This window comes from Hypanus sabinus, chromosome 6 (genome assembly GCF_030144855.1).
Source record: "Hypanus sabinus isolate sHypSab1 chromosome 6, sHypSab1.hap1, whole genome shotgun sequence".
NCBI classification, from domain to species: Eukaryota; Metazoa; Chordata; class Chondrichthyes; order Myliobatiformes; family Dasyatidae; genus Hypanus; species Hypanus sabinus.
The window spans coordinates 17,840,784-17,865,859 of NC_082711.1; the positions used below are offsets into that span (position 1 = coordinate 17,840,784).

At 46.2% G+C, this 25,076-nt stretch overlaps 1 protein-coding gene across 2 annotated transcripts in view; it reads right to left on the bottom strand.

Moving 5' to 3' along the window:
- LOC132395339 (activin receptor type-2B-like) overlaps positions 1–25,076 on the bottom strand; it is a 145,481-nt gene that overhangs the window by 24,009 nt on the left and 96,396 nt on the right. For both annotated transcript variants that reach the window (XM_059971795.1, XM_059971793.1), the window contains exons 5-7: positions 22,641–22,784; positions 7,653–7,796; positions 5,794–5,942 (exon numbers count right to left, since the gene is read on the bottom strand). In XM_059971795.1, coding sequence (XP_059827778.1) covers positions 5,794–5,942; positions 7,653–7,796; positions 22,641–22,784 — 437 coding nt within the window. The remainder of the gene's footprint in view (positions 1–5,793; positions 5,943–7,652; positions 7,797–22,640; positions 22,785–25,076) is intronic.

Consider the following 25,076-nt stretch of genomic DNA (forward strand, 5'->3'; position numbering starts at 1 on the left):
TGAGGAGTGCAGTAGAGCAGAGGGATCTGGGAGTACAGATACATAATTCCCTAAAAGTGGCGTCACAGATAGATAGGGTTATAAAGAGAGCTTTTGGTACATTGGTCTTTATAAATCAAAGTATTGAGTATAAGAGTTGGAAGGTTATGGTGAGTTTATACAAGACATTGGTGAGACCGAATTTGGAGTATTGTGTGCAGTTTTGGTCACCAAATTACAGGAAGGATATTAGTAAGGTTGAAAGAGTGCAGAGAAGGTTTACAAGGATGTTGCTGGGACTTGAGAAACTGAGTTACAGAGAAAGGTTGAATAGGTTGGGACTTTATTCCCTGGAATGTAGAAGAATGAGGGGTGATTTGATAGAGGTGTATAAAATAGAGGTATAGACAGAGTGAATGCTAGCAGGCTTTTTCCACTGAGGCTAGGGGAGAAAAAAAACCAGAGGACATGGGTTAAGGGTGAAGGGGGAAGAGTTTAAAGGGAACATTGGGGGGGGGGGCTTCTTCACACAGAGTGGTGGGAGTGTGGAATGAGCTGCCAGATTAAGTGGTGAATGCGGGCTCACTTTTAACACTTAAGAAACACTTGGACAGGCACATGGATGAGAGGTGTACAAAGGGATATGGGCCAGGTGCAGGTCAGTGGGACTAGGCAGAAAAATGGTTCGGCACAGCCAAGAAGGGCCGAAGGGCCTGTTTCTGGGCTGTAATGTTCTAACAAAGGGGCTGTTCCTGTTTGGTCCACACCTCATCACCCTTAAATAACTATTGGTAGCAAACACAGAGAGCAGTTCTTGGTTAAGGGGTAAGAGACTTAGGGGGGATCTGAGGAAGGGCATTTTCATTCAAAGGGTGGTGGGAATCAGAAACCCATTGCCAGAGGGTGGGGTGGAGGCCAGGACTCTCACATCATCTAACGCACCAAAATATAAAGGCTGTATATCTAGTGCAGGTAAATAGGATTAGTACAGAGAGGTACTTGATGGTCACTAAGTAATACAACAGGGAAAAGGCCATTCGGCCCAACTCATACACGCTGCCTTAGACATCTATCTGATCTGGTCCCATTTGCCTGTGTTTAGCTGAAATCCTTCTTCTGCTTTCTATCCACATATTTGTCCCAATATCTTTTAAATGCTGTAAATGTTACTGCCTCCACCACTTCTTTGGACAGCTCGTTCCACAAACTGTTACATGGAGAAAGTTACCCCTTGCGTCCCCTTTAAATCTTTTACCTTAAGCCGATACCATCTGGTTTTAGACTCGCAACCTCTGGGGTAAAAGACAGACTATCCATTCTATCAACCACAGATCAGCCTGTTACACTCCAGGGGAACAAACCCCAGCCTCTCTGGTGTCTTCAACCCTCCAGTGCTGGCAACACCTTTTCTGTATCTCTTCCAGCCTAATGGTGGTCTGTGCCTGACGTCAGCATGTCTGGACCAAGGACAGGAGACTGGAGACCTGGTGTCTGTGAGTCTGGACCAGGGACAGGAGACTGGAGACCTGGTGTCTGTGAGTCTGGACCAGGGACAGGAGACTGGAGACCTGGTGTCTGTGAGTCTGGACCAGGGACAGGAGACGAGAGACCTGGTGTCTGTGAGTCTGGACCAGGGACAGGAGACTGGAGACCTGGTGTCTGTGAGTCTGGACCAGGGACAGGAGACTGGAGACCTGGTGTCTGTGAGTCTGGACCAGGGACAGGAGACTGAAGACCTGGTGTCTGTGAGTCTGGACCAGGGACAGGAGACTGGAGACCTGGTGTCTGTGAGTCTGGACCAGGGACAGGAGACTGCTTGTCCTGGGCTTGGAGGCCTGTTTGAGAGAGGAAATGGGCTAGTTTTGTTGTAGTTGTTCTGTTTTATCGATGTTGTTGTTGAGGAGGTCCGGGAGGGAGGGAGGTCAGTCCGGGAGAGAGGGCGGAAGGAGGAGGGAGGGAGGGAGGGGAGAGAGGGCGAGAAGGTGGGGGGGTAGATCAGGGGATAGGACAGGAAAGGGGGAGAGCAGCAGGGAGGGGCAGAGAGAGGACTGAACGGGAGAGGGACAGGAGGGGAGGGGAGGAAAGGGCCCCACACTGGGGAAAATAAATTATGGCATTTTGCTTCTCAGTTGGTGAAGGAATCTTCTGTTTGATTTAAAAACATCTCATGGGCCAGCAGGTGTTTGAAACAGCAGTAATTTACTCAGAAACTCCTTGAACGAAAAGGTACCTGACCTGGCTCACTGCGACGAGATTGGTTCAGTATATCTTATGATATCAGTTCTGGGCCTCAAGCTCCTGGTATTTCTCCTTCCTCCGATATCAAGATCTATTTCTGAAGTAAATCTGATAGGGTGCCTGCCAGAGACGCACTGGCCAAAACGGTGATCCACGTTCAGAAAGGAGACATCCATCATTTCAATGCTTTTGAATGATGTCATGAAACACTTCCAGTCAGATGTTTAAAATAAAAATGCTTGGCGCAATGAATACCAGGCTCTGGGATCTGCACTTCCAGTAAAACCCTCCAGGAGGCAGCACTCCCCAATCAGCAAACATTTCCGTTGCTGCTCTACCAAATGGGTAAAATTTATTAAACAGAGCCTTCGAGCTCTACAGCGTCGATGCCGGCCCTTTGGCCCATCTCTTCCATGTTGGCTGTCACTTGCCTAGTCCCAACAACCTGCACCTGGTCCATAGCCCTCCAAACCCCTCTCAAATTTCCCTTAAACGTTACAACTGAACTCGCATCCATCACTTCTGCTGACCACTCGATCCACACTCACACCACCCACCGAGCGAAGTTGTTCCCCTTAAACCAGGGATTGCCAACTGGGGCCCTCGGACCCCTCTGTTAACAGTAAGGCTCCGTAGCGTAAAACAGTAAGAGAGAATCTGCAGGTGCTGGAAATCCAAGCAATGCACACAAAATGCTGGAGGAATTCGGCACGCCAGGCAGGACCCCTGCCCTAAACCCATGACCTGCAGTTCTGGTCTTGAGTAGAAACAGCCTGCATGCGTTTACCCTGTCTGCAACCTTCATCAATTTTGAATACCTCTACAAGAACTCCCCTCCCACAGGATCTCCCCTCCTGTGCATCAGGGAATTAAGTCCGAAGCTATTCAGCCTTTCCCTCTAAATCAGGTCAAGTCCTGGCAACATCCTTGCAGATTTTCTCAGCGCTCTTTCAATCTTATCGACATGTAGGCAGGTGACCAGAATGGCGCACAATCCTCCAAGTGCAACTTCACCAATGTCCTTACGCCTTCAACTTGACATCCGAACTCCGGTACTCAAACTTCTGATTTATGAAAGGCCAATATGCCCAAATCTCTCTTCACAAACCCATGATCCCACTCTCAAGGAATTTGTAGATCTTGAATTTTGTAATGTGAATGCCCAAGACCACGATAGTGACAACAGAATTCCATGACTTAGTTGCCTTGAGTCAGCGACCTAATGATAGGATTTGTACTGAGGAGAAGCGGCCCACTTCCCCACTCTCTCCGCAACTTCAACCAGCTTGTGTTTTTTATACATAGAGATGCAAACCCCAGCACCCAACAACCCTGATTTAACCCTAACCTAACCACAGGACAATTTACAGTGAGCGATTAACCCACCCGGCCTGAGGTTGGACTGTGGGAAGATCTGGAGAAAACCCACACATTCCACAGGGAGGACATACAGAGACTCCTTACGGAGGGCACCGGGACTGAACTTCAAACTTCAATGCCCCAAGCTGGAGTAGCAACGTGCTAACTGCTACGCTACTGTGGCCTCTGGTTCTTTTCTTCGCATCTTACAAGGAGCACGCATGATCAAGAACCCCCCCCATCCAGGCTGTGCTCGCTTCTCAGTACTTCCATCAGGAAGGTGGTACAGGAGTCCCGGGTCCCACATCGCCAGGTTCAGGAACAATTCCTGCTGTCCAACCATTAGGCTCATGGTAGCTAAAGGGGGCATCATTTTGAGGTGTTTGGAGAAATGGGGTGGGGGTTGTAAGGGAGGGGTTTGTCAGAGGTATTTGTTGTTTTCGCATACAGTGTGGTGGCTGGGTGCAACACACTGCCGGGATGGTGGTAGAGGAAGATTTATCAGGGACAGTTAAACTCTTAGATAGGTAATGGATGACAGAAAAATGAAGAGCTCGACAGCAGGAAGGGTTAGATCGATCTTACAGTAGGTTAATGATTAGATAGGCTGGGCTTATTTTCCTGAAGTGAAGGAGGCAGAAGGTACCCACAGAAATGCATAAAATCATCATCATCGACAGGGTCGGCAGAATCCTTTTCTCATGGAGAGAACGTTAAGACCAGGGAGGCGCAGATTTAAAGTGAGAAGGAGGAGGTTCTGAGGAAATCACATGTTTGATATCTGGAACTTCCTGCCTAAGTCAGAATGCTTAAAACAGATTTAGATTGGCACTGGAGCGGGTGCAGCATAGGATACAGTCTTAACGCAGGTGAACTGGATTAGTGTAGAGATAATGAAGGGCTGGTGTGGGTGTGGTGGGCAGAATGGCCTGTTTCTGTGACATCTAAATCGGCAAGACACAGGAGACCACGTACCACACTGGCAAATAGGATTCACTTTGGTAGGAAGTTTAGCACTTTAGCACGGACAGGACAGGCTGAAAGGTCCGTTTCTGTGCTTGGACCACTGATCAAATTCCAAAGTAACTCCTGCGCTTGCACCTATCATTCGGAGCACTGGAAAGTATAAACTTTATTATTTTGGGTTGCACTTGTTGGCGACTTGATGTCACTAATTAATCCAAATTATCTGATGGCTTACAGCACTGTGATTAAATTACCGAAGCAGTAATTCAGGGGTCAAGACTATTGATTTACAGGCACGGTTTCAAACTCCACCACGGCAGCCGAGGAATTTACATTCAGTTAATTAAGCAAATCTGGAACGGAGAGCCCATCTGCATTACAGCGACGGCCACTAAAACACTCCTGGCTTGTCGATGGCTTCCATGGGAGGAAACCTGGCCCAGATGCAAGCTCTAGATCGCTGCCTACTAAACTTCCTCCAAAATGGCCGCACAGTTGGACATGCCCCTCACACTCCCAACAGATGAAGTACTTTTCATTCTGCGCGGGGGCGTCCAAATCACGAGGAATGGGCTGGAGCCATCAAGTATTGGATGATGCCCTCGATTTATGAGAAGGTACTTGATACCCTAACCTGCTCCCTCGCCCTGCTGAGCTAATGGGAGAAACATTTACAGCGAGCAGAGAGACGCGGTGAATCCCCCCATCCCCACCCCGTGTAATCAGACACCTCAGAATGCAGGTCTCTCTCCAGCTTTGTGTTAACTGCACTTCACGCAGAAGGCTCCACAGGCTTCCCGCGCTCTGAAAAGGCCTAAGAACTGCACAACACAGTACAGGCCCTTCAGCCCACAATGCTGTGCTGACCTTTTAACGTACTCACCCTTCCCTCCCACACGGCCCTCCATTCTTCTATCATCAATTTACCCATCTCAGAGTCCTCAAAATGTTTGCCTCCACCATCATCCCTGGCCAGGCATTCCACACACCCACCACTCAGTCACACAGAATGCAAGAAAGACCATGAGACATGGGATCAAAATTAGGCCATTCAGCCCATTGAGTCTGCTCTATACATCAACCATCATAAAGTTATACCTCTCAACTTCATTCTCCTGCCTTCACCCTAACTAATCAAGGGCGTTAACGGCCAGCATAATGATATACAGCATCAGTGTAAACCAAGCCCCCCCCCGCCCCCACCCAAATGCTCCACTGTCAACGTCAGCACAGCCCTGGCATGGGACTCACCTGTGGGCGATGGCAGGCTTCGGCCCTTCCCCCTTGTACCGAGGAATATCTTCGTGAAGGAACGCCAGACCACAGGACATGGTCTCGGCGATGTGGCCCAGCTCATTCCAACTGAGCACACTCCCCTTCAGATAGTCCGACAGGGAACCCTGCGACGGGAAGGGCAGACAAATGTCAGTACGCCAGCTAACTCCACTCAATACACGGAATGTTCTCTAACAGCAGCAGAGGGCTGTGAACTCAGCCAGCTCTGAACGGGTACTAGCAGAGGACATCCTGAAAAAGGGGGCCCCCATCTTGAAGGACGTTCACCACCCAGGACAGGCCCTCTTACCAGAGAGGAGGTACATGACTCTGAAGAAGCACACTCAACCTCAACAGCTTCTTCCCGCCCACTGCCATATATCCGAACGAACAATAAGCATTAACTCTGTTTTATTTTATGTTTATTTATTGAGGCGTGTGGCCCAGTGGATAAGGCATCAGGTCTAGTGATCTGAAGGTCACTGGTTCGAGCCTCAGCTGAGGCTCTTGTGTTGTGTCCTTGAGCAAGGCACTTAACCACACGTTGTTCTGCAACGACACCAGTACCAAGCTGCTTGGGTCCTAGTGCCCTTCCCTTGGACAACATCGGTGGCGTGGAGAGGGGAAAGTTTGCAGCTTGGGCAACTGCCGGTCTCCCACACAACCCTGCCCAGGCCTGCGCCCTGGAGATCTTCCAAGGTGCAAATCCATGATCTCACAAGACTAACGGATGCCTAAAAAAAAAATTTGAGATACAACGTGGAAAAGGCCCTTCGGGCAATCCAGCAGAGCCCGATTTAATCCTAGCCCAATTACGAGACGAATTAACCTACCAACTTGTACATTGTTGGACTGTGAGTGGGAACCAGAGCACCCGGAGGAAGCCACGTGGACACAAGGGGAATGTACAAACTCTTTACAGGCTGTGGGGGAAATTGAACTGTAAACCGTTGTGCTAACCACTACACTATCCTGCTGCCCACACTGCACAACTCATTATTTTTATTTCCTACTGTAACATACAGTAACTTTCTTGTATTGAAATGCTGCCACAAAACAAAACCGTTCACGTGTCAGTGATAATAAATCTGAATTTGATTCTAAAGGTCAGCCCTCTGCACAGTAGGTTTAAGGTGAGAGGTGGGTGGTTCACAGGGGATTTGAAAGGCCATTTCTTTCCATAAGGTACTTCATGTTAATAACTACCGTGACTGAATTGGAATTTGTAGCTTCCAGTCATTTGTACAAACAGTGGGTCAGCAGCCCAGGAAGCCACCGCTGACTAGAAATATCAACCTGCTGGAAATTTCTCTCCCACGTAAAACAAGAGCAAAAGGATAACGCAGAGGAGGTTTCCCAGGACGCTGCCTGGATTAGAGAACATATCTTCTGCAGAAAGGCTGGATCAGCTGGACTTTTCCCCTTGGAGCGACGGAGGATACGAAGTGACTCGATGGAGGATCAGAGGCATCGATGGTGTGGGCAGCTAGAGACTTTTTCCCCAAATGGCCAATAAAACGGGGCATTCTTTTAGGATGATTTGAGGAAAGAATAGGGGAGATTTCAAAGGTAGGTAGGTTATTTATTTATTTCCCTTTTCTCTCCCTCCCCCACTTTTACACAGAGAGTGGTGAGGTGCATCGAACGCACTGTTAGGGGTGCTGGTAGAGTCAGCTACATAAGAGACTCAGATAGGAACAAGGATGATAAAATACGTGGGAGGGAGGAGTTAGGTTGATCTTGGAGTAGTTAAAGGGTCAGTACAGCAGCAGGCCGAAGGGCTCTTCCGTGGTCATCAGGAAGCCAGTACTAAAGGCGTGACTGCTGGGCCCTACCCGTTCGTGGAAGGAGGAGATGAGCCAGAGCTCGGTCTCAAGGTTCGAGCCTCGCTTTTCAGATCCGATGTAGCGCAACACGTTCTCGTGCTTCATGCCGGGCGTGGTGTAGATATCCCGTTCGTTCTGCCAGGAAAGCTTGTCCTGTAAGGAAGAGGAAAGCACCAAGAGTTAAGAGCGCGAATACTGTGAAATCCAGTGCGGCACCCAGCATTCCTACATTGCAGCAAGTCCTCTCGACAGCCAACCAGTCAGGAAATTCCTCTGGCCTCACCTTCAGTACTTGCCCAACCCCCAGAGTTCAAGATCTGGGTTTCCCAAGGCTGTGAGAGTGACACCGATGTTCCACTATTTATTACGACGCAGGAACAGACCCTCATCTAGTCGATGCCGAACTGTTAACACTGCCTAGTCCCTTTGACCTGACATTTCTGCGTTCAGCTCGCTCCACACTCGTCACCCTCTGAGTGAAGGTGGTCCCTGGCAGATTCCTTAGACACTTCACCTTTCACCTTAACCCCATGACCTCTAGTTCTAGTCCCACCCAACCTCAGTGGAAAATGTGTGCTTGCATTAACCTTACCTATACCCCTGATAATTTTGTATACCATTATCAAATCTCCCCTCAATCTCTAAGGCTCCAGGGAATAAAGTCCTAGCCTTTTCAATCTTCTAGTTGCATCTATTCCTCGGGATATATGGCCAAGGAAGGTTTTCCTGCTGGACTGCCGTTTCGTTGAACCATCCACAATATCACCCAGTCTGAAGTACCAAGCAGCACCGTACCCAGAATCCCTTTAACATACCAAATCTCAGGTACTTAATGCCCTCTGAACATAACTCGGCTCTCGTGTTTCCATAACGTCGAAATCTGATCAGGGAAGATAACACACGATAAAAGTTCCACATCCTGTATCATTTTGGGCTGAATTTGGCAAATCGGCTTTACTAATGGTTTAATTTTAATTAATTTAGACACAGCGCGGAGCAGGCCCTTCCAGCCCAATGAGCCACACTGGCCAGCAACCCACCGACCGACCCTAGCCCAATCACAGGACGTCTTGCAATGACTAGTTAACCTACTAACCAGTACACCTTTGGAATGTGGGAGGAAACCAGAGCACCCGGGGGAAACCCGTGCGGTCACGAGGAGGACGTACAAAATCCTTACAGTCAGCGCTGGAGTTGAAGTCTGAACTCCGATACCCAGAGCTGTAACAGTGTCGCACTGACAGCGACGTTACCGCTGTCACAAGTGAACAACTGGTGTTCTGCAGGTCACTCATGCCAATCATTTCACGCATCAGTACAACGAGGGAGTACGAGGAAGAACAATAACAGAGTGCAGAATAAAGAATGTCACAGATGAGCTCAACAGGTTGGGCAGCGTCCACGGTGGGGAATAAACATTGGCCTTGGAAGTCTTGAGTGAACATTTCAACCTAGACTCTCCATCACAACCGAGGCAGTGAAAAGTGTAGACAGGGCCTACTTCTTGTGCAGGTTGTTGAACAAGCTTTCAAGGTCTTTCGAGCTGCTCCATCACTTGGATAACATAAACCTAGCACATTGGATTACATACCTCAGGTACCAAAACAAAGTCAGACTCCAACTCAAGATTTGTCTGGGCAACAACATTCTACCCGAGGTTAAAACTAATTAAATCTCACAGGAAAAATTACACATTAGGGAGTAGATCATCAGAACTGAAAGTGGTGTGTTTTATATCGGAGAGTGCAGAGGAATGGGATGGAGACACATTAACTAGGAACATTATAGAATATTACAGCACAGAACAGGCCCTTCGGCCCACACTGTTGTGCTGAAGTTTTAACCTACTCTCAAGATCGACGTAACATAGCCCTCCATTTTCCTATCATCCACGCGCCTAAGTGTTCCAAGCATTTAAAGATCGCATGGATGAACTACAACAATTGTTCATCCCAGTTTGGCAAAAGAATAAACCAGGGAAGGTAGTGCACCCGTGGCTGACAAGGGAAATTAGGGATAGTATCAAGTCCAAAGAAGTAACATACAAATTAGCCACAAAAAGCAGCACACCTGAGGACTGGGAGAAATTCCGAGACCAGCAGAGGAGGACAAAGGGCTTAATTAGGAAAGAGAAAAAAGATTATGAGAGAAAGCTGGCAGGGAACATAAAAACTGACTGTAAAAGCTTTTTACAGATATGTGAAAAGAAAAAGATTGGTTAAGAGAAATGTAGGTCCCTTACAGTCAGAGACAGGTGAATTGATCACGGGGAGCAAGGACATGGCAGACCAATTGAATAACTACTTTGGTTCTGTCTTCACTAAGGAGGACATAAATAATCTTCCGGAAATAGTAGGGGACAGAGGGTCTAGTAAGATGGAGGAACAGAGGGAAATACATGTTAGTAGGGAAGTGGTGTCAGGTAAATTGAAGGGATTAAAGGCAGATAAATCCCCAGGACCAGATGGTCTGCATCCCAGAGTGCTTAAGGAAGTAGCCCAAGAAATAGTGGATGCATTAGTGATAATTTTTCAAAACTCCTTAGATTCTGGATTAGTTCCTGAGGATTGGAGGGTGGCTAATGTAACCCCACTTTTTTAAAAAGGAGGGAGAGAGAAAACGGGGAATTATAGACCGTTTAGCTCAGGGGTTCCCAACCTGGGGTGCGAGATGGGATTTTGGGGGTGCAACAAAGAGTTCTTGAGTGACGAGTCACGAGTCATCATTCAGCCAGCTGCCAGTGTGCCTTGAGAAATGGTAGTAATGTTTGTCTCAAGCACACTCCAGTCTCCCGCTGCCCAAGTGGAGAGAGACGTAAACTCACTCCAGTCTCCCGCTGCCTGTCAGCGTTGAGGATTCTCATCAGTGTTACCTGGGAGTTACACCTCAGAGTTGAGGAGTCTCATCAATGTTAGCTAGAAGGTTACATCTCAGAGTTCAGAATCATCTCATAATGCCAAAACCTTTATACATCCCGAATCAACCATCGAGTAACGACTTTGCGTTAAAACCAAACCCGCAGTAGGAAAATTAATTATAAAATTTTAAAAAGCCGCATTTTGATAAAAAGCAGCTGAAGTCATTCATTCGTATTTGTCTCAATGCATTAAAGAAGTTTTTGAATTTCAAAGGTTTTTTTTTCCTCTTAAAAGGTTTTTTTCTTGAATTGTTGATGATTTTGAATTGTGTTAGTTGAGGAGGTATCATGGTTAGCACTGAGGACTTTGAATCGTGTTATGGGAGTTCATATCTCTGGTAATCATCGGAAATAGGTGTGTAAATTCAGTAGAGAGTAGCCTAATAAGTCGTGTTGCATCCCCTTAGCATTTCCACCTGACAATTTATCTTGCAGTAACCGCAGATAATATCGTAATATAATCAAAAGCGTATTTCTCGCGATACTTTACTATAGGCGTGTCTGGTTAAGTAAAGTGGTCATCCCTGACTTAGTCAGATAGTTTTTCTCATGTTAGCTCATGTTTTTCTCTTTACCCTTAACCATCATGTCAAAAAGAAGGAAATGGAATGATGACTATGTGTGCTTTGGTTTCACTTGCACAACAGGAAATGATGGCTTGCAAAAACCCCAGTGCATTCTTTGTAGCGTTGTGTTTTCCAACTCAAATCTGAAGCCATCCAAGCTTCAAGAGCACTTCAAGAACAAGTATGGCGGAGCTGATGTTGAAGGACATGATGTTGGGTCATTGATAATCAAAAGAGCTCGTTTTGATTCACACGGAACTCTTCCAAAATTAGGTTTTGTTTCTGTTGAAAAACCACTACTTCTTGCTTCATACCAAGTGGCATATAAAGTGGCCAAATCCAAGAAGCCCCGTACAATTGCGGAAGATCTCATCAAGCCATGTGCACTGGAAATGGCAACAATTATCCTGGGCAAAGAAGCAAGAAAAAAATTTGAACAGGTGCCCCTATCAAATAATGTCATTCACAACCGAATCAGTGATTTGAGTGAAGTCACCTCAGATGTCAGAGCTAGTCCTCTTAAAATCTCTATTCAGTTGGATGAGTCAACTGATGTCTCCAGTTGTAGTCAACTCATCACATTAATGAGATATGTCAATGATGGTGCTGTGAAGGAAGATTTCCTGTTTTGTAAAGATCTGAAAACAAACACAACTGCAAAGGATGGGATACAGCTGGTGAAAGACTTCTTTGCCAAACATGATTTAGATATCAAAGTCATTGGTTCTGTGTGCACTGACGGGGCACCTGCATTGCTTGGAAATAAATCTGGCTTTTCTGCATTGATGAAAAAGGAGATTCCAGACTTGCAAGTTACCCATTGTTTTCTTCATCAGCATGCTTTGGCATCAAAAAAATTGCCTCCAAATTTGAAGAAAGTTCTTGATACTTGTGTGAAGATCATCAACTGGATCAGGGGGCGTGTTTTGAACCATCGCATCTTCAAATCATTTTGTGAGTATCTGGGAAGTAAGCATTCAGTTTTGCTTTTCCACACAGAAGTCCGTTGGTTGTCACGAGGACAAGCTCTAACCTGCTTCTTTGAACTGCGGGAAGAAATAAAAGTTTTTCTGGAGGAACGTGAATGTGATCTGGTTGGGGCAATGGAATCACAGGAATTCACCCAATTGCTGGCTTACTTAGCTGACATTTTCACTCCTATGAATGACCTGAGTGTTTCTCTTCGAGGAAAAGGGATAAACATATTGAAAGCTTGTGAAAAGTTGAATGCCTTCAAAGAAAAGTTATGTCTTTGGCGTCGAAGGATGGAAAGAGGCAGTCTCTCAAATTTTCCTTCACTAGAAGAGATGGTTGATGATGCTGGATCCATAACTCCTACTGTGCGTGAAGAAACTGTAGCTCATTTGGAAATGCTGTCAGAATCGTTTGATGGATATTTTGCTGCTGGAGACCTGAAGATTTCAGAAGAATGGATCATGAATCCATATTCCTACAATTTGGAGAAAATGTCGGATGATGAAGAGCTGAAGGAAGATCTTATTGATCTGCGGACAAATCGAGCTCTTGAAATGCAATCTGAAAGCAAGACTTTGGAGGAGTTTTGGTGTGCAGAACTGGATATGTTCCCAAGACTTGGTGGAAAAGCACTCCATGTCCTCATTCCATTTGCAACAACATACTTGTGTGAATCTGGATTCAGTTCTCTTTTGTCAATCAAGACAAAATCTAGGAATCGCCTGAATCCACAGGCAGACCTGCAGATCGCAGACAGCAAGGAAGTTCCACGTTTTGACAAAATCAAGAATGAGAAGCAGGAGCAAAGTAGTAATTGAATTTTATGTTCACAATTGGGATTGATTTTACTGTTTACTATTTTTCCTGAATAAATTAGGATCTAATTTCTCAATTTATATTTGCATTTTATACACTGAGTTAAAGGCTTATTTTTTTAAGTTCAATTTGTTCACCCGCAATATTGTATATGGTTCAATTTGTGGTTCAAAATTAGAAATTAGACTTCTACATCTTCAAATGTGATATTACTTTTGTAGGGGGTGCAAACATAAATCAAACATTTCCTAGGGGTGTGGGGCATAGAAAAGGTTGGGAACCACTGGGTTAGCCTGACATCAGTGGTGGGGAAAATGCTAGAGTCGGTTATCAAAGATGTGATAACAGCGCATTTGGAAAGTGGTGAAATCATCGGACAAAGTCAGCATGGATTTGTGAAAGGAAAATCATGTCTGACGAATCTTAGAATTTTTTGAGGATGTAACTAGTAGAGTGGATAGGGGAGAACCAGTGGATGTGGTATATTTGGATTTTCAAAAGGCTTTTGACAAGGTCCCACACAGGAGATTAGTGTGCAAACTTAAAGAACACGGTATTGGGGGTATGGTATTGATGTGGTTAGAGAATTGGTTGGCAGACAGGAAGCAAAGAGTGGGAATAAACGGGACCTTTTCAGAATGGCAGGCAGTGACTAGTGGGGTACTGCAAGGCTCAGTGCTGGGACTCCAGTTGTTTACAATATATATTAATGATTTAGACGAGGGAATTAAATGCAGCATCTCCAAGTTTGTGGATGACACAAAGCTGGGCGGCAGTGTTAGCTGTGAGGAGGATGCTAAGAGGATGCAGGGTGACTTGGATAGGTTAGGTGAGTGGGCAAATTCATGGCAGATGCAATTTAATGTGGATAAGTGTGAGGTTATCCACTTTGGTTGCAAGAACAGGAAAACAGATTATTATCTGAATGGTGGCCAATTAGGAAAAGTGGAGGTGCAACGAGACCTGGGTGTCATTGTACACCAGTCATTGAAAGTGGGCATGCAGGTACAGCAGACGGTGAAAAAGGCGAATGGTACGTTGGCATTCATAGCAAGATGATGCATGTACAGGAGCAGGGAGTTTCTATTGCAGTTGTACAAGGCCTTGGTGAGACCACACCTGGAATTATGTGTGCAGTTTTGGTCCCCAAGACATTCTTGCCAGAGGGAGTACAGAGAAGGTTCACCAGATTGATTCCTGGGATGGCAGGACTTTCATATGAAGAAAGACTGGTTCGACTGGGCTTATACTCACTGGAATTTAGAAGATTGAGGGGGGATCTTATTGAAATGTATAAAATTCTAAAGGGATTGGACAGGCTAGATCAGGCATGGGCAAACTACGGCCCGCGGGCCATATGCAGCCCGTTAAGCTTTTTAATCCGGCCCGCAGAACTTGATGAAATTATATTAATAAACCTTGTTAACGTTTTTTCACCGCAGTTCTGGCGTTTTCCCAATAGATGACGCACTCTATATACATTGACCTTTGTTGAGGTGCAGCGCATTACTCCACATTTGCGCTTTACTCTTTGTTCGGCTCGACCTATTTGTGTGAACAGGCGTTCAGCGTCATGAACATCAACAAAGCCAGCCACAGATCCAAGTTAACTGACCAACACCTCAGATCCATCCTGAGAATCGCCACAACAAAACTAAATCCAGACTTTGATGCGCTGGCTAAAAAGGGAGACCAACAACACTGTTCCCACTGAAATTAAAAATAAGTTTCTTCGTTGTGTTATGTAAAAAATGCATTTGAAAATATTTTTTTCAATAAGCCTTACATGTTACATGTCATTTCTGTTAAGTGATGGACATGAGTAGTGCGCAGGTGCACGTACATTCTCAAAATAAAAAATGCGCTCCAGATCAAATAACGCGCTCCGCATACTGGCGCGCTGTCACTGTTCTGTCCTTGTGCTGGTCGTTGTTGAGTTTTAGCACAGGGGACAATTGAATAAGAAGGAGCAGGACAAGTAGACCTACATCTCCTACTGTTTTTGAAGTAAAGACAGTCAGGAGGAGAGTGATGATGATAATATCTTGAAGGATAACAGAATTTTCAGTGCTTTAAAATAATAACTGTTACTATTAAAAAAAGCTGTATTTTATTCATTTAATTTTCAGTGTTTTACAAGTCATTTCAATAAATAGCTAAATACCATGGGACTTCAAAGACAGATATTTTGTTGTAATGCATTTGTTCATTTTCAATTGATATTAGAGTACATATTTTCTACATATCCCATGATATTTTATTTTCTCTTATAAGGTGTATTACCAAAACACTCCGTCCATCTGCTCCTGGTCCGGCCCCCCTGTCAAATTTTAGAACCCTTTGTGGCCCTCAAGTCAAAAAGTTTGCCCACCCCTGGGCTAGATGCAGGAAGATTGTTTCCGAAGTTGGGGAAGTCCAGAACAAGGGGTCACAGTTTAAGGATAAAGGGGAAGCCTTTTACAACCGAGATGAGGAGAAACTTCTTCACACAGAGAGTAGTAAATCTGTGGAATCCTCTGCCACAGGAAACAGTTGAGGCCAGTTCATTGGCTATATTTAAGAGGGAGTCAGATATGGCCCTTGTGGCTAAAGGGATCGGGGGGTATGGAGAGAAAGCAGGTACAGGGTTCTGAGTTGGATGATCAGCCATGATCATACTGAATGGCGGTGCAGGCTCGAAGGGGCAAATGGCCTACTCCTGCACCTATTTTCTATGTTTCCTTAAATGTCCCTTATGTATCTGCCTCTACCCCTACCCCTGAGAAGGGCGCACCACACACTTACAGGTTTCCCCCGCTATCCGAAGGTAGAGCGTTCCTATGAAACTGTTTGTAAGCCAAAATGTAAAGTGAAGAAGCAATTACCGTTAATTTATATGGGAAAAATTTTTGAGCGTTCCCAGACCCAAAAAGTAACCTACCAGATAACACATAAAACCTAAAATAACACTAACATATAGTAAAAGCAGGAATAATATGATAAATATACAGCCTATATAAAGTAGAAATATTGTATGTACGCTGTAGTTTCACTTATCAAAATCGGGAAGACAGCGAGCCAAAATCAAGGTGGAGAGAAAACAACTGGCACGTACACACATGCGCACACAACTGCCCGCACAAGGCTTCACGGTCATGGTAGTCTTTCTCGGGGTAAACACATGTATAAAGTGGGCGTCTTTTTTCGTAAAAGCGAAAATCCTCTTTGGTTAGCGAAAACAGGTACTAATGTAGGTCTTTCGTAACAGTGACCTGTCGTAAAGCAAATGTTTCAAGAACAGGGGCCACCTGTACCACTCTCTGAGACACCCCCCCCCCCCCCCCCACTTCTCCCATCACATTAAAATTACGCCCCTCATATTAGCCATTTCCACTCTGGGCTAAAGACTGGCTGTCCACTCTATCAATGTTTCTTATCATCTTGTACAACTCTATCAAGTCAATTCTCACCCTCCTTCAGAGAGAAAACCCCTAGCTTGCTCAGCCCATCTTCAAAAGCCATGCTCTCCAACCCCAACAGCATCCCGGTAAATCTCCTCTGCACCCTCTCTAAAGCTTCCACATTCACATTAAACACGAGGGAATCTGCAGATGCTGGAAATTCAAACAACACACACGAAATGCTGGTGGAACACAGCAGGTCAGGCGGCATCAATAGGAGAAGCACTGTCGACGTTTCGGGCCAAGACCCTTCATCAGGACACTCACATTAAATTAAATTTACATTAAATTTGGTGCCAACTCACCTTAGTTTCATCCTCACTGGCATGCAACGATAAAAGAGTCAAGAGAAAAATACAGCACAGAAACAGGCCCTTCGGTCCATCAAGTCAGTGCAGACACATACAAGCTGCCTACTCCCATCGACCTACACCAGGACCAGAGCCCTCCGCACTCCTACCGTCCATGTACCGATGCAAACTTCTCTTAAATGTTGAAACCCAGCTTACATGCACTTGTACTGGCAGCTCATTCCACACTCTCGCCACCCTCTGAGTGAAGAAGTTTCCCCTCACGTTCACCTTTCACCCTTAACCCAAGACCTCCTGTTGTAGTCTCACCCAAATACCCCTCATAATTTTGTATACTTCTGTCAAATCTCCCCTCAATCTTCTATGCTCCAGGGAATAAAGTCCTAACCTATTCAGATCCTCCAGACCCAGCAACATCCTGGTAAATTTTCTCTGTACTCTTTCAACCTTATTTACATCTTTCCTGTAGGTTGGTGACCAAAGCTGCACACAATTCTCCAAGTTGGGCCTCGCCAACTTCTGATAAAGCTGCAACATCCCATCTATAAACATTTTATTTGTAAGGAACAGAAGAAGTTTGAAGTTCCTCGTACAGGTTGACGGTCCAGCTGTGGCACAGGAGCAATGCCGATTATGTCTGGGCAGGCTCCAAACAGACAGCACGAACATCAATTTCTCCAACATCCCAGAAATCTCTACCCTTTCCCCCCACCTCTCTGTCTCCACTTAAGGATCAAGGTGCAATTTTATTCGCCATATTGACAATCCAGCTTAATGCTTCTGCCCATTCCCATACGTCGGTCCACGGCCTCCTCGGCTGCTGCGACGAGGCCACTCTCAGGCTGGAGGAGCAACACCTTGTATTCCATTTGGGGTAGTATGAACATTGATTTCTCCAACTTCCAGGAATCTCTGCCCCCCCCCCCCCACCTCCCCCATACTCTGCTTTCCATTCCTCATTCTGATTCCGATTCCCCTCATACCCCTTCCCTTTTCCTAATCTGCCCATCAACTCCGTGTGGTGCCCCGCCTCCTTCCTCTCTGATCGGGTTCCTCCTTCTTCAGCCCTTGACCTTTTCCACCTGCCCCCTCCCAGCTTCTCAGGTCATCCCCCCTCCCACGCCCACACACCTCCTTCTCCCTCAGCTGGTCTCACCTGTCACCTGCCAGCTTGGACTCCTTCCCCTCCCTTCACCTGGTGTTGCCCCCTTCCTTTCCAGTCCTGAAGAAGGGTCTTGATCCAAAACATTGACTGTTTATTCCCCTCCCCAGATGCTGCCTGGCCTGCTAAATTCCTTTAGCATTTTCTGTGTTGCTCCAGATTTCCAGCGTCTTCTGAATCTCGTTATCTGAAGTTGTTTGATTTGGCATTATTTCCGAGCCGTGCCAGGGAGAAGATGCTGCACTTTGAGTTTATATTGGACATGGTTGGAGGCCATGGCAGCCAAATCAGAAAGGGAGTGAGGTAGGGAATTACAGAGACGGATTGGTGGGAAAGGCGGCGTCACCCTGGTTACACTCTGCCAAGTGGGCACCCAATTTGCATTCAAAAACAGTCGCCTAGTCACACAGAGAAGAAGCAGGACCTTTGGTCCGTCTCATCCATACTAACCAAGATGCCGACCTGTCCTCCTCTAAGCTTTTCCAATCAATGTATGTGTCATGCTGACTGCAGCCTATTTGATCAGGTGCCTCCAAGTACCCAGAGACCTCATCCTTAATAATCGACTCCAACCACTGAGGTCAGACTAACTGGCCTATAGTTTCCTTTCCTCTGCCTCTCTCCCTTCTTGAAGAGTGGAGTAACATTTGCAATTTTTCAGTCTTCTGGAACCATTCCAGAATCTAGTGATTCTCAAAAGATCATTACCAATGTCTCCATGATCTCTTCAGCCACCTCATTCAGAACTCTGTGTACACCATCTGGTCCAGGCGACTTGTCCAAGTTTTAACCTTTCAGTTTCCCACGAACCTTCCCTCTAGTTTTGGTAACTTCACACACTTCATGATCCCTGACAGCTGGAACTTCCACCATACCACTAGTGTCTCCCACTGTGAAGACTGATGTAAAATTCTTATTCATTTCAACCGCCATTTCCTTGACTTCCAGTACTACCTCTCCAGCATCATTTTCCAGCGGTCCAGACAGAGGAGTACTCTGCACTGGCTCCTCAACCCCCTTCCCCTCCCTGACTACTACACAGACAGGAGTTTCTGCAGATGCTGGAAGCCCAGAATAACACAAGCATTTTGTGTGTGTTACTCTGGAACTCCAGCATCTGCAGAATCCCTTGTCTACCCTTTACCCAATATCCGGACGGATGAAGGCCAGCATGCCGAAGTGGGTGATAAGAACAACTTACAGAGCCACGGGGAAGGATTTGGGGCTGGGGGTCTGGATTACTCTACCAGCATGAACATGATGGGCAGAACGGCTTCCTTCCATGCCATGGTCAGATTGATTCCATGGGCGCTGGTGGCTTTGCTTTGGAGACAGCTAAGTGCCTGCAAACTGCTCTGGGACAGGTTACGGGAGGCACAAATTAAACCGTGCAATTTCCCTCCTCTGTGACGACACAGGCTCTGCAGGGATGAGACCTCATTTGTATTAATTATGCAGCAGTGTTGCCGTCGGCTTCGGGGCTGGATGAGGCAGACTGCTCCGTCCTCCAGAGGCCGGGGGTCCACTATAGAGCACCGTGGGATGGGAAATAAATGTATGTACATATACTGTACACGTACAGCGAGGTACTTGCCTGCCTGCGGGCCGTGAGCTATCCCAACTGCGTGTGCACGCGCACACTCTCACACGCACCCATGCTCCCCCGTTAATGGTGGGCAATGCCAACACTGCAAGCGACATTTATCTTTGCAAACCTGCTGAGGGCACCGGGTCTCCGTCGCAAACTAAAACCCCTGCTGAGGGCAGGGAGGGCAGAACAGGAAAATAAAACGGCACCTGCTGGGGTGGAGCTCTTTGCTGCCTTAGGAAGCCAACCTTGGTGTGACATTTCCTGATTTACTTTTTGTAAAAATTGCATATAATTTATGTTCTGGTATGAATTCTCCTCATCTGCTTGTGGGTTGCTCAGCACAATCCTCTACTTGTGAGGTGCTGCTGAAAGTTAAGCCTGCTCCATCACTCAATACATTCACGGCTGATCCAGCCATGGACCACCCCCCTCAACTCCATTTTCCCCACAGTCCTCAATTCCCATTCTGCAAAAACCCATCTAGCTAGGTTTAATGTGTTTAATGAGGTAGCTCCTTCTGCTTCCTAGGGCAGAGAACTCCACAGATTCACAGTTATTTTTGTGAAAAGCAGCTTATCCTCAACTCTGCCCTAAATCTGTTCTTGAGGCTATGTCCCACAGTTCTATTCTCAGTCACCAGTGAAAGCAACTGCCCTGCCTCTATCTGAACCTATCCCCTTCATTATTTTATATGTTTCCAATGTAGGAAGGGTTTAGAGCCATTTCAGTTCCGATCCTCATTCCAATTCCAACGTGTTGGTCCATGGTCTCCTCAAAGAGGTCTCTCTCAGGATGGAGAAGCAACAGTCTTATATTCAGTCCAAGTGATCTCCAGCCTGATGGCATGACCATTGGTATCTCCAACTTGTGGTAACCTTTTCTCCTCCCCTTCCCCACTCCACAACCCCCCTTACCTCTTCTCCTCACCTGCCTATCACTTCCCCCTGGTGCCCCCTCCTCCTTCCCTTTCTCCTGTGGTTCACTCTCCTGTCCCATCAGATTCCTTCAGCTCTTCACCTCCCAGCTTCTTACTTCGTCCCTCCTCCACCCACCTGGCTTCACCATCCACTTTCTAGCTTGTCCTCCTTCCCCTTCACCCATCCCTTTCTTCTGGCATCTCCCCCACTTCCTTTTCCAGTGCTGAAGAAGGGTCTCAGGCTGAAGCATCAACTATTTATTTATTCCAATGGATGCTGCCTGACCTGCCAAGTCCCTCCTGCACTTTGTGTGTGTTGCTCAAGGGTATGGGCCAGATGGGATAGGTTTACGTGGGAATCATGGTCAGCACAGACCAGTCAGGCCGAAGGGCCTGTTTCCTCTCTGTACAGCTACAACGATGCATCTAAAGCCTCCGACATGTCGGTCCACAGCCTCCTCTTGCTCAAGGAGTTTGTTTTGATCCTCCATTAGAGGAATCACTCATGATCTAAACTCTCACATCCTGTTCGATGTGAAGCAAATCACAGGACTGGAGTGAAAGAGACCCGCCATTTTGTGTGTCGCTCTGCAGCAGGAGTGCTGGGTAGACCAGGCTATTGTCACACCCACATGGTCTTGGCAAAATTTTCCACAGGAGTGGTTTGCCATTGCCTTCTTCTGGGCAGTGTCTTTACAAGACGGGTGGCCCCAGCCGTTATCAATACTCTTCAGAGATTGTCTGCCTGGCATCAGTGGTCACATAACCAGGACTTGTGATCTGCACCATTTGCTCATATGACCATCCACCACCTGCCCCCATGGCTTCATTGTGACCCTGATTTGGGGTGTGTGTGGGGGGGGGGGGGGGTAAGCAGGTGCTACACCTTGCCCAAGAGTGATCTGCAGGCTAGCAGAGGGAAGGAGCGCCTCACACCTCCTTTGGTAAGATGCATCTCCACCCTACCACCCAAAGTTGCGCTGAACTACACTCCTTTGGAGTAGGCAGGCAATATCTTTACTCCAGGGCTGAAATGTCTGATACCAGAAGGCATGCAATTAAGGTGAGAGGGGATAATTTCAAGATGTGAGGGGCATTTTTGATTTTCTTCTGAACTATGCTGCCCCTCAAATGGGTGGTGGTAGGGGCAGATACATTAGGGACTTCTAAGGGACTTTTAGATAGGCACACGAATGCGAGGGAAATGGAGGGATATGGACATTGTGTAGGCAGAAGGGGTAAGTTTAGTTGGCTACTTGATTGGTTTGGTACAACACTGTGGGCCGAAGGGCCTGCTCCTGCGTTATACTGTTCCTTATTTTATGTAAATACATTTACCGACAACAACTCGAGTCTCAAATAGCCTCTGACAACCAAGTCTTTACATCTGGCTAAGCCTGGCGGAACCAACAGGAGAAGGGGCAAAGGTGGGTTATTGGTACCTTAAAACCAGTCACTTTGGGCAAATGGGGCTTACCAGCCGCGGTTGGCAGATCACCTAGGAGAAGGAAAACCGATCTTAAACTTCCACTGCCTTGCGGCTATACCCACTCATGGGGAAGGCTTCGAGAGCAAACCCCGAGGGGTAAATCTGGAGCTGGAGTCCCTAAGGCAGTCCCATGTTGAGTTCAATGCTGACAGACAACTCCTGTGGCACTGCTGGTGCCAAACCATATCGGTTCCTTTGGGTTCATCAGATGCATGGAGAGGGGGAGCTTGCTACACGGACAGTAGCCTGCTCTCCACCTAGTACTGCCCTGGGTTGTGTATCTTGGACGAGGCCTACTACCGACAAGGGGAGAAACCAAGCCCAAACAAGCCCTTCATTAATATTAACAAGGTATGAATACTGACACTGGTGGAGGAGGGGCAACACACTGCTTCACAGTGCCTCACCCCTCAGAGGGCCCAAAGTAATTTCCATTCTAATTAGAGAATGCAATGTCATCGAAACACCAGGGGAGGGAGATGAAGTTAGCAGACATTGATTCATGACCAGCTTCACTGTTGTTTGTTTTTGAAGTCTGCAAGCTTCAATGTGCCGGGAATCCACTAACACACGCTCACTCACTCGATGCAAGAGGAACTCAGCAGGTCAGGCAGTATCTATGGAGGGGAACAAACAGTTGACATTTTAGGCCTTGGATGCTGCCTGACCTGCTGAGTTGCCATAGTAACCTGCGCGCAGCTTCAAGTAAGGAATAACTCAGGACTCCCCAGTTAGTGGTGAACAGTCGTTGTCCGCTGCCACCTGTCCCGAGATTCCTGGAATAAAGGAGTTTGAGGCACAACACAGCTCTCACCTGGATGGGGAAGATCTTTACAGCCACATAGTCGTTCATTAGCCGAGCCTTCCAAACGCAGCCAAAGCGACCCCTAGCTTTGATCTCGAGTAGCTGGAGTGGCTTTAGGCCCACCAGTGGGGAAGGTGACGGCAGACTTGGGTCCTGGAAGGGAAACGAATAAATGAGTGGTTGGTTAAACACTCTGGACAGTTTGAGTCTCAACACATTGGATCAAGGCACATTACTGGGGGAAGGGAAGCTTGAGGCAGTGAGGTCAGGTGGAGGGGTGACTGAGAGAATGAGTGAGGAAGACAGGGAAGAAAGAGAAAGGATGAAGAGAAAGGGGAAGTAGACAGATGATAAAGAGGGTGAGCATATATGGAAGAGTGAATGGATTTTGGTTCTTGGTGAAATGGGAATGATGGGAGCTGTACTCACGAATACAGAACAGCTACAGGCCCTTCGGCCCAGTTATGCTGACCTAATGAAATTAGTAATCAAATACATAATTAAACTAATCCTGTCTATAAAATGTCTATATTAGGCCACAGGGGACAACTGACAATCAGTGACACACACAAAATGCTAGAGGAACTCAACAGGCCAGGCAGGTCTATGGAAAAGAGTAAACAGCATCGGCAGATTTTTTTTTTGAGTTCCTCCAGCATTTTGTGTGTGTTGTTTGGGTTTCCAGCATCTGCAGATTTTCTCTTGTTTGTGACGATCAGTGAGCTGGATAACCAGAGGATTTTAAACTGAGTAATGGGAGCAGAGTTTTAAAGCGGTAACAATGTGGAACCAAAGAGTAGCGGGGTGAAGTGAGAGAGATGAATGCGAATATGGGAATGGATAACTGGAAGAGGTAGAAAGCACAAATCAAGGAATAAGCCAGAATAAACAGAGGGGTTACAAAAATTGGTAAAAGACGGAACAAAGGCTTCTGTATTGAAATAGTCAAGACACATGAAACAAAACTGATGAGGTCAGTGCGTGGATGAAAAGTGAATATGATCCAATGGCATGACAGAGACAGGGTGTAGGGGCAGGGTCGGGGGTGCAGGGGCAGGGGAGAGGCAGCAGGATGCAGGGGCAGGGACAGAGACAAAAGTAATAAATAAAATTAAAAATAATAATGGGGGATTTGCACAGAATCAAATGGATAGAAGTATAATGGATGATAGACTGGAGTCTAGCAGAGAGCAGGCTGTTCCAGATGAGGGGGGAAATGAGATAAGGATTCAATAATGACCTCACTACATAGACACCCCCAGACAGCTTGGTACTACATCACTTGCAGCCTAAGCAAAGGAAAAAGGGCTTGGGCCTGATATGCATAATTTGGGACATAACTTAATCATGACGCATTGGTAGCATTTAAGAGGAGTGTTCAAAAATATTCTGAAAAGATGCACTTTGAGGAGGAAGGAAAATTCCAAGGGGGAAGGGGGGACCCACAATCTGGGGGTAACCTGAAATGCGAAAGGCAGTGTCAAATATAAAGATATAAACTCAATGTTTTCAGAACTTCTTCCCGTCCGCCATCTGATTTCTGAATGGACAATGAACCTCTGTACTCTACCTCACCAATTTCACCTTTTTGCACTACTTACTTAATTACATTTATTCTGCTTTTAGTTACGATGCATTGTATTGTACTGCTGTTGCAAAACAACACATTTCACAACGTACCAGTGATATTAAAGTGACTCTGAAAACTGAATATATGCACATACATACTATATTTATACATATATATACACATACACCCACACACACCCAGTATCTTGTAAAAGGATTCCGACCCCACAACTATCTTCACATTTTACTGTCGCATTTTCTAGATTTAATATATTGTAGTAGGATTTTTGAGCTAACTACAAAACATTGTGTAGCACGTCAAGTCAAAACTTCAAAAACATACCAACAACTTACTAACAAATAAAAACCAAAATTGTTTGGCTTAAAAAGTATTCATTCCTTCTGCAACTTCTACACCAACTTTCCTCTGTTACAATAACCTTAACAACTCACCCAACTTGTCGATGCAGAAAATTGGAGGACCACCTTTTCTCAATGAACTCATAGGGATAAGTCCCCCCTCTCTGTAAATCATCAGTATGGTAGATTTTCAACAGACCCAACCAAAATGAAGACAAAGAAAATATCAGGGAAATGATAATAGAGGGACACAAATCTGGGGAAGGGTACAAGACCATCTCAAAGACACTGAACGTACCTCAGAATTCAGTGCTGTCCATCATGAAAATGTGGAAAAAATATGAAACCTCTTATTGTTCCGGTCAGGCTGCCTCTCTAAACTTAGTCGATGGTGAAGAATAGTACTTGTAAGAGAAGCTACTGTGAGGTCAGCAATCACAGAGAGCTGCAGAGGTCAATGGCTGCAACTGGAAATGAAGTTCATGGCTCCACAATCTCTAAAAGGGTATTTATGGA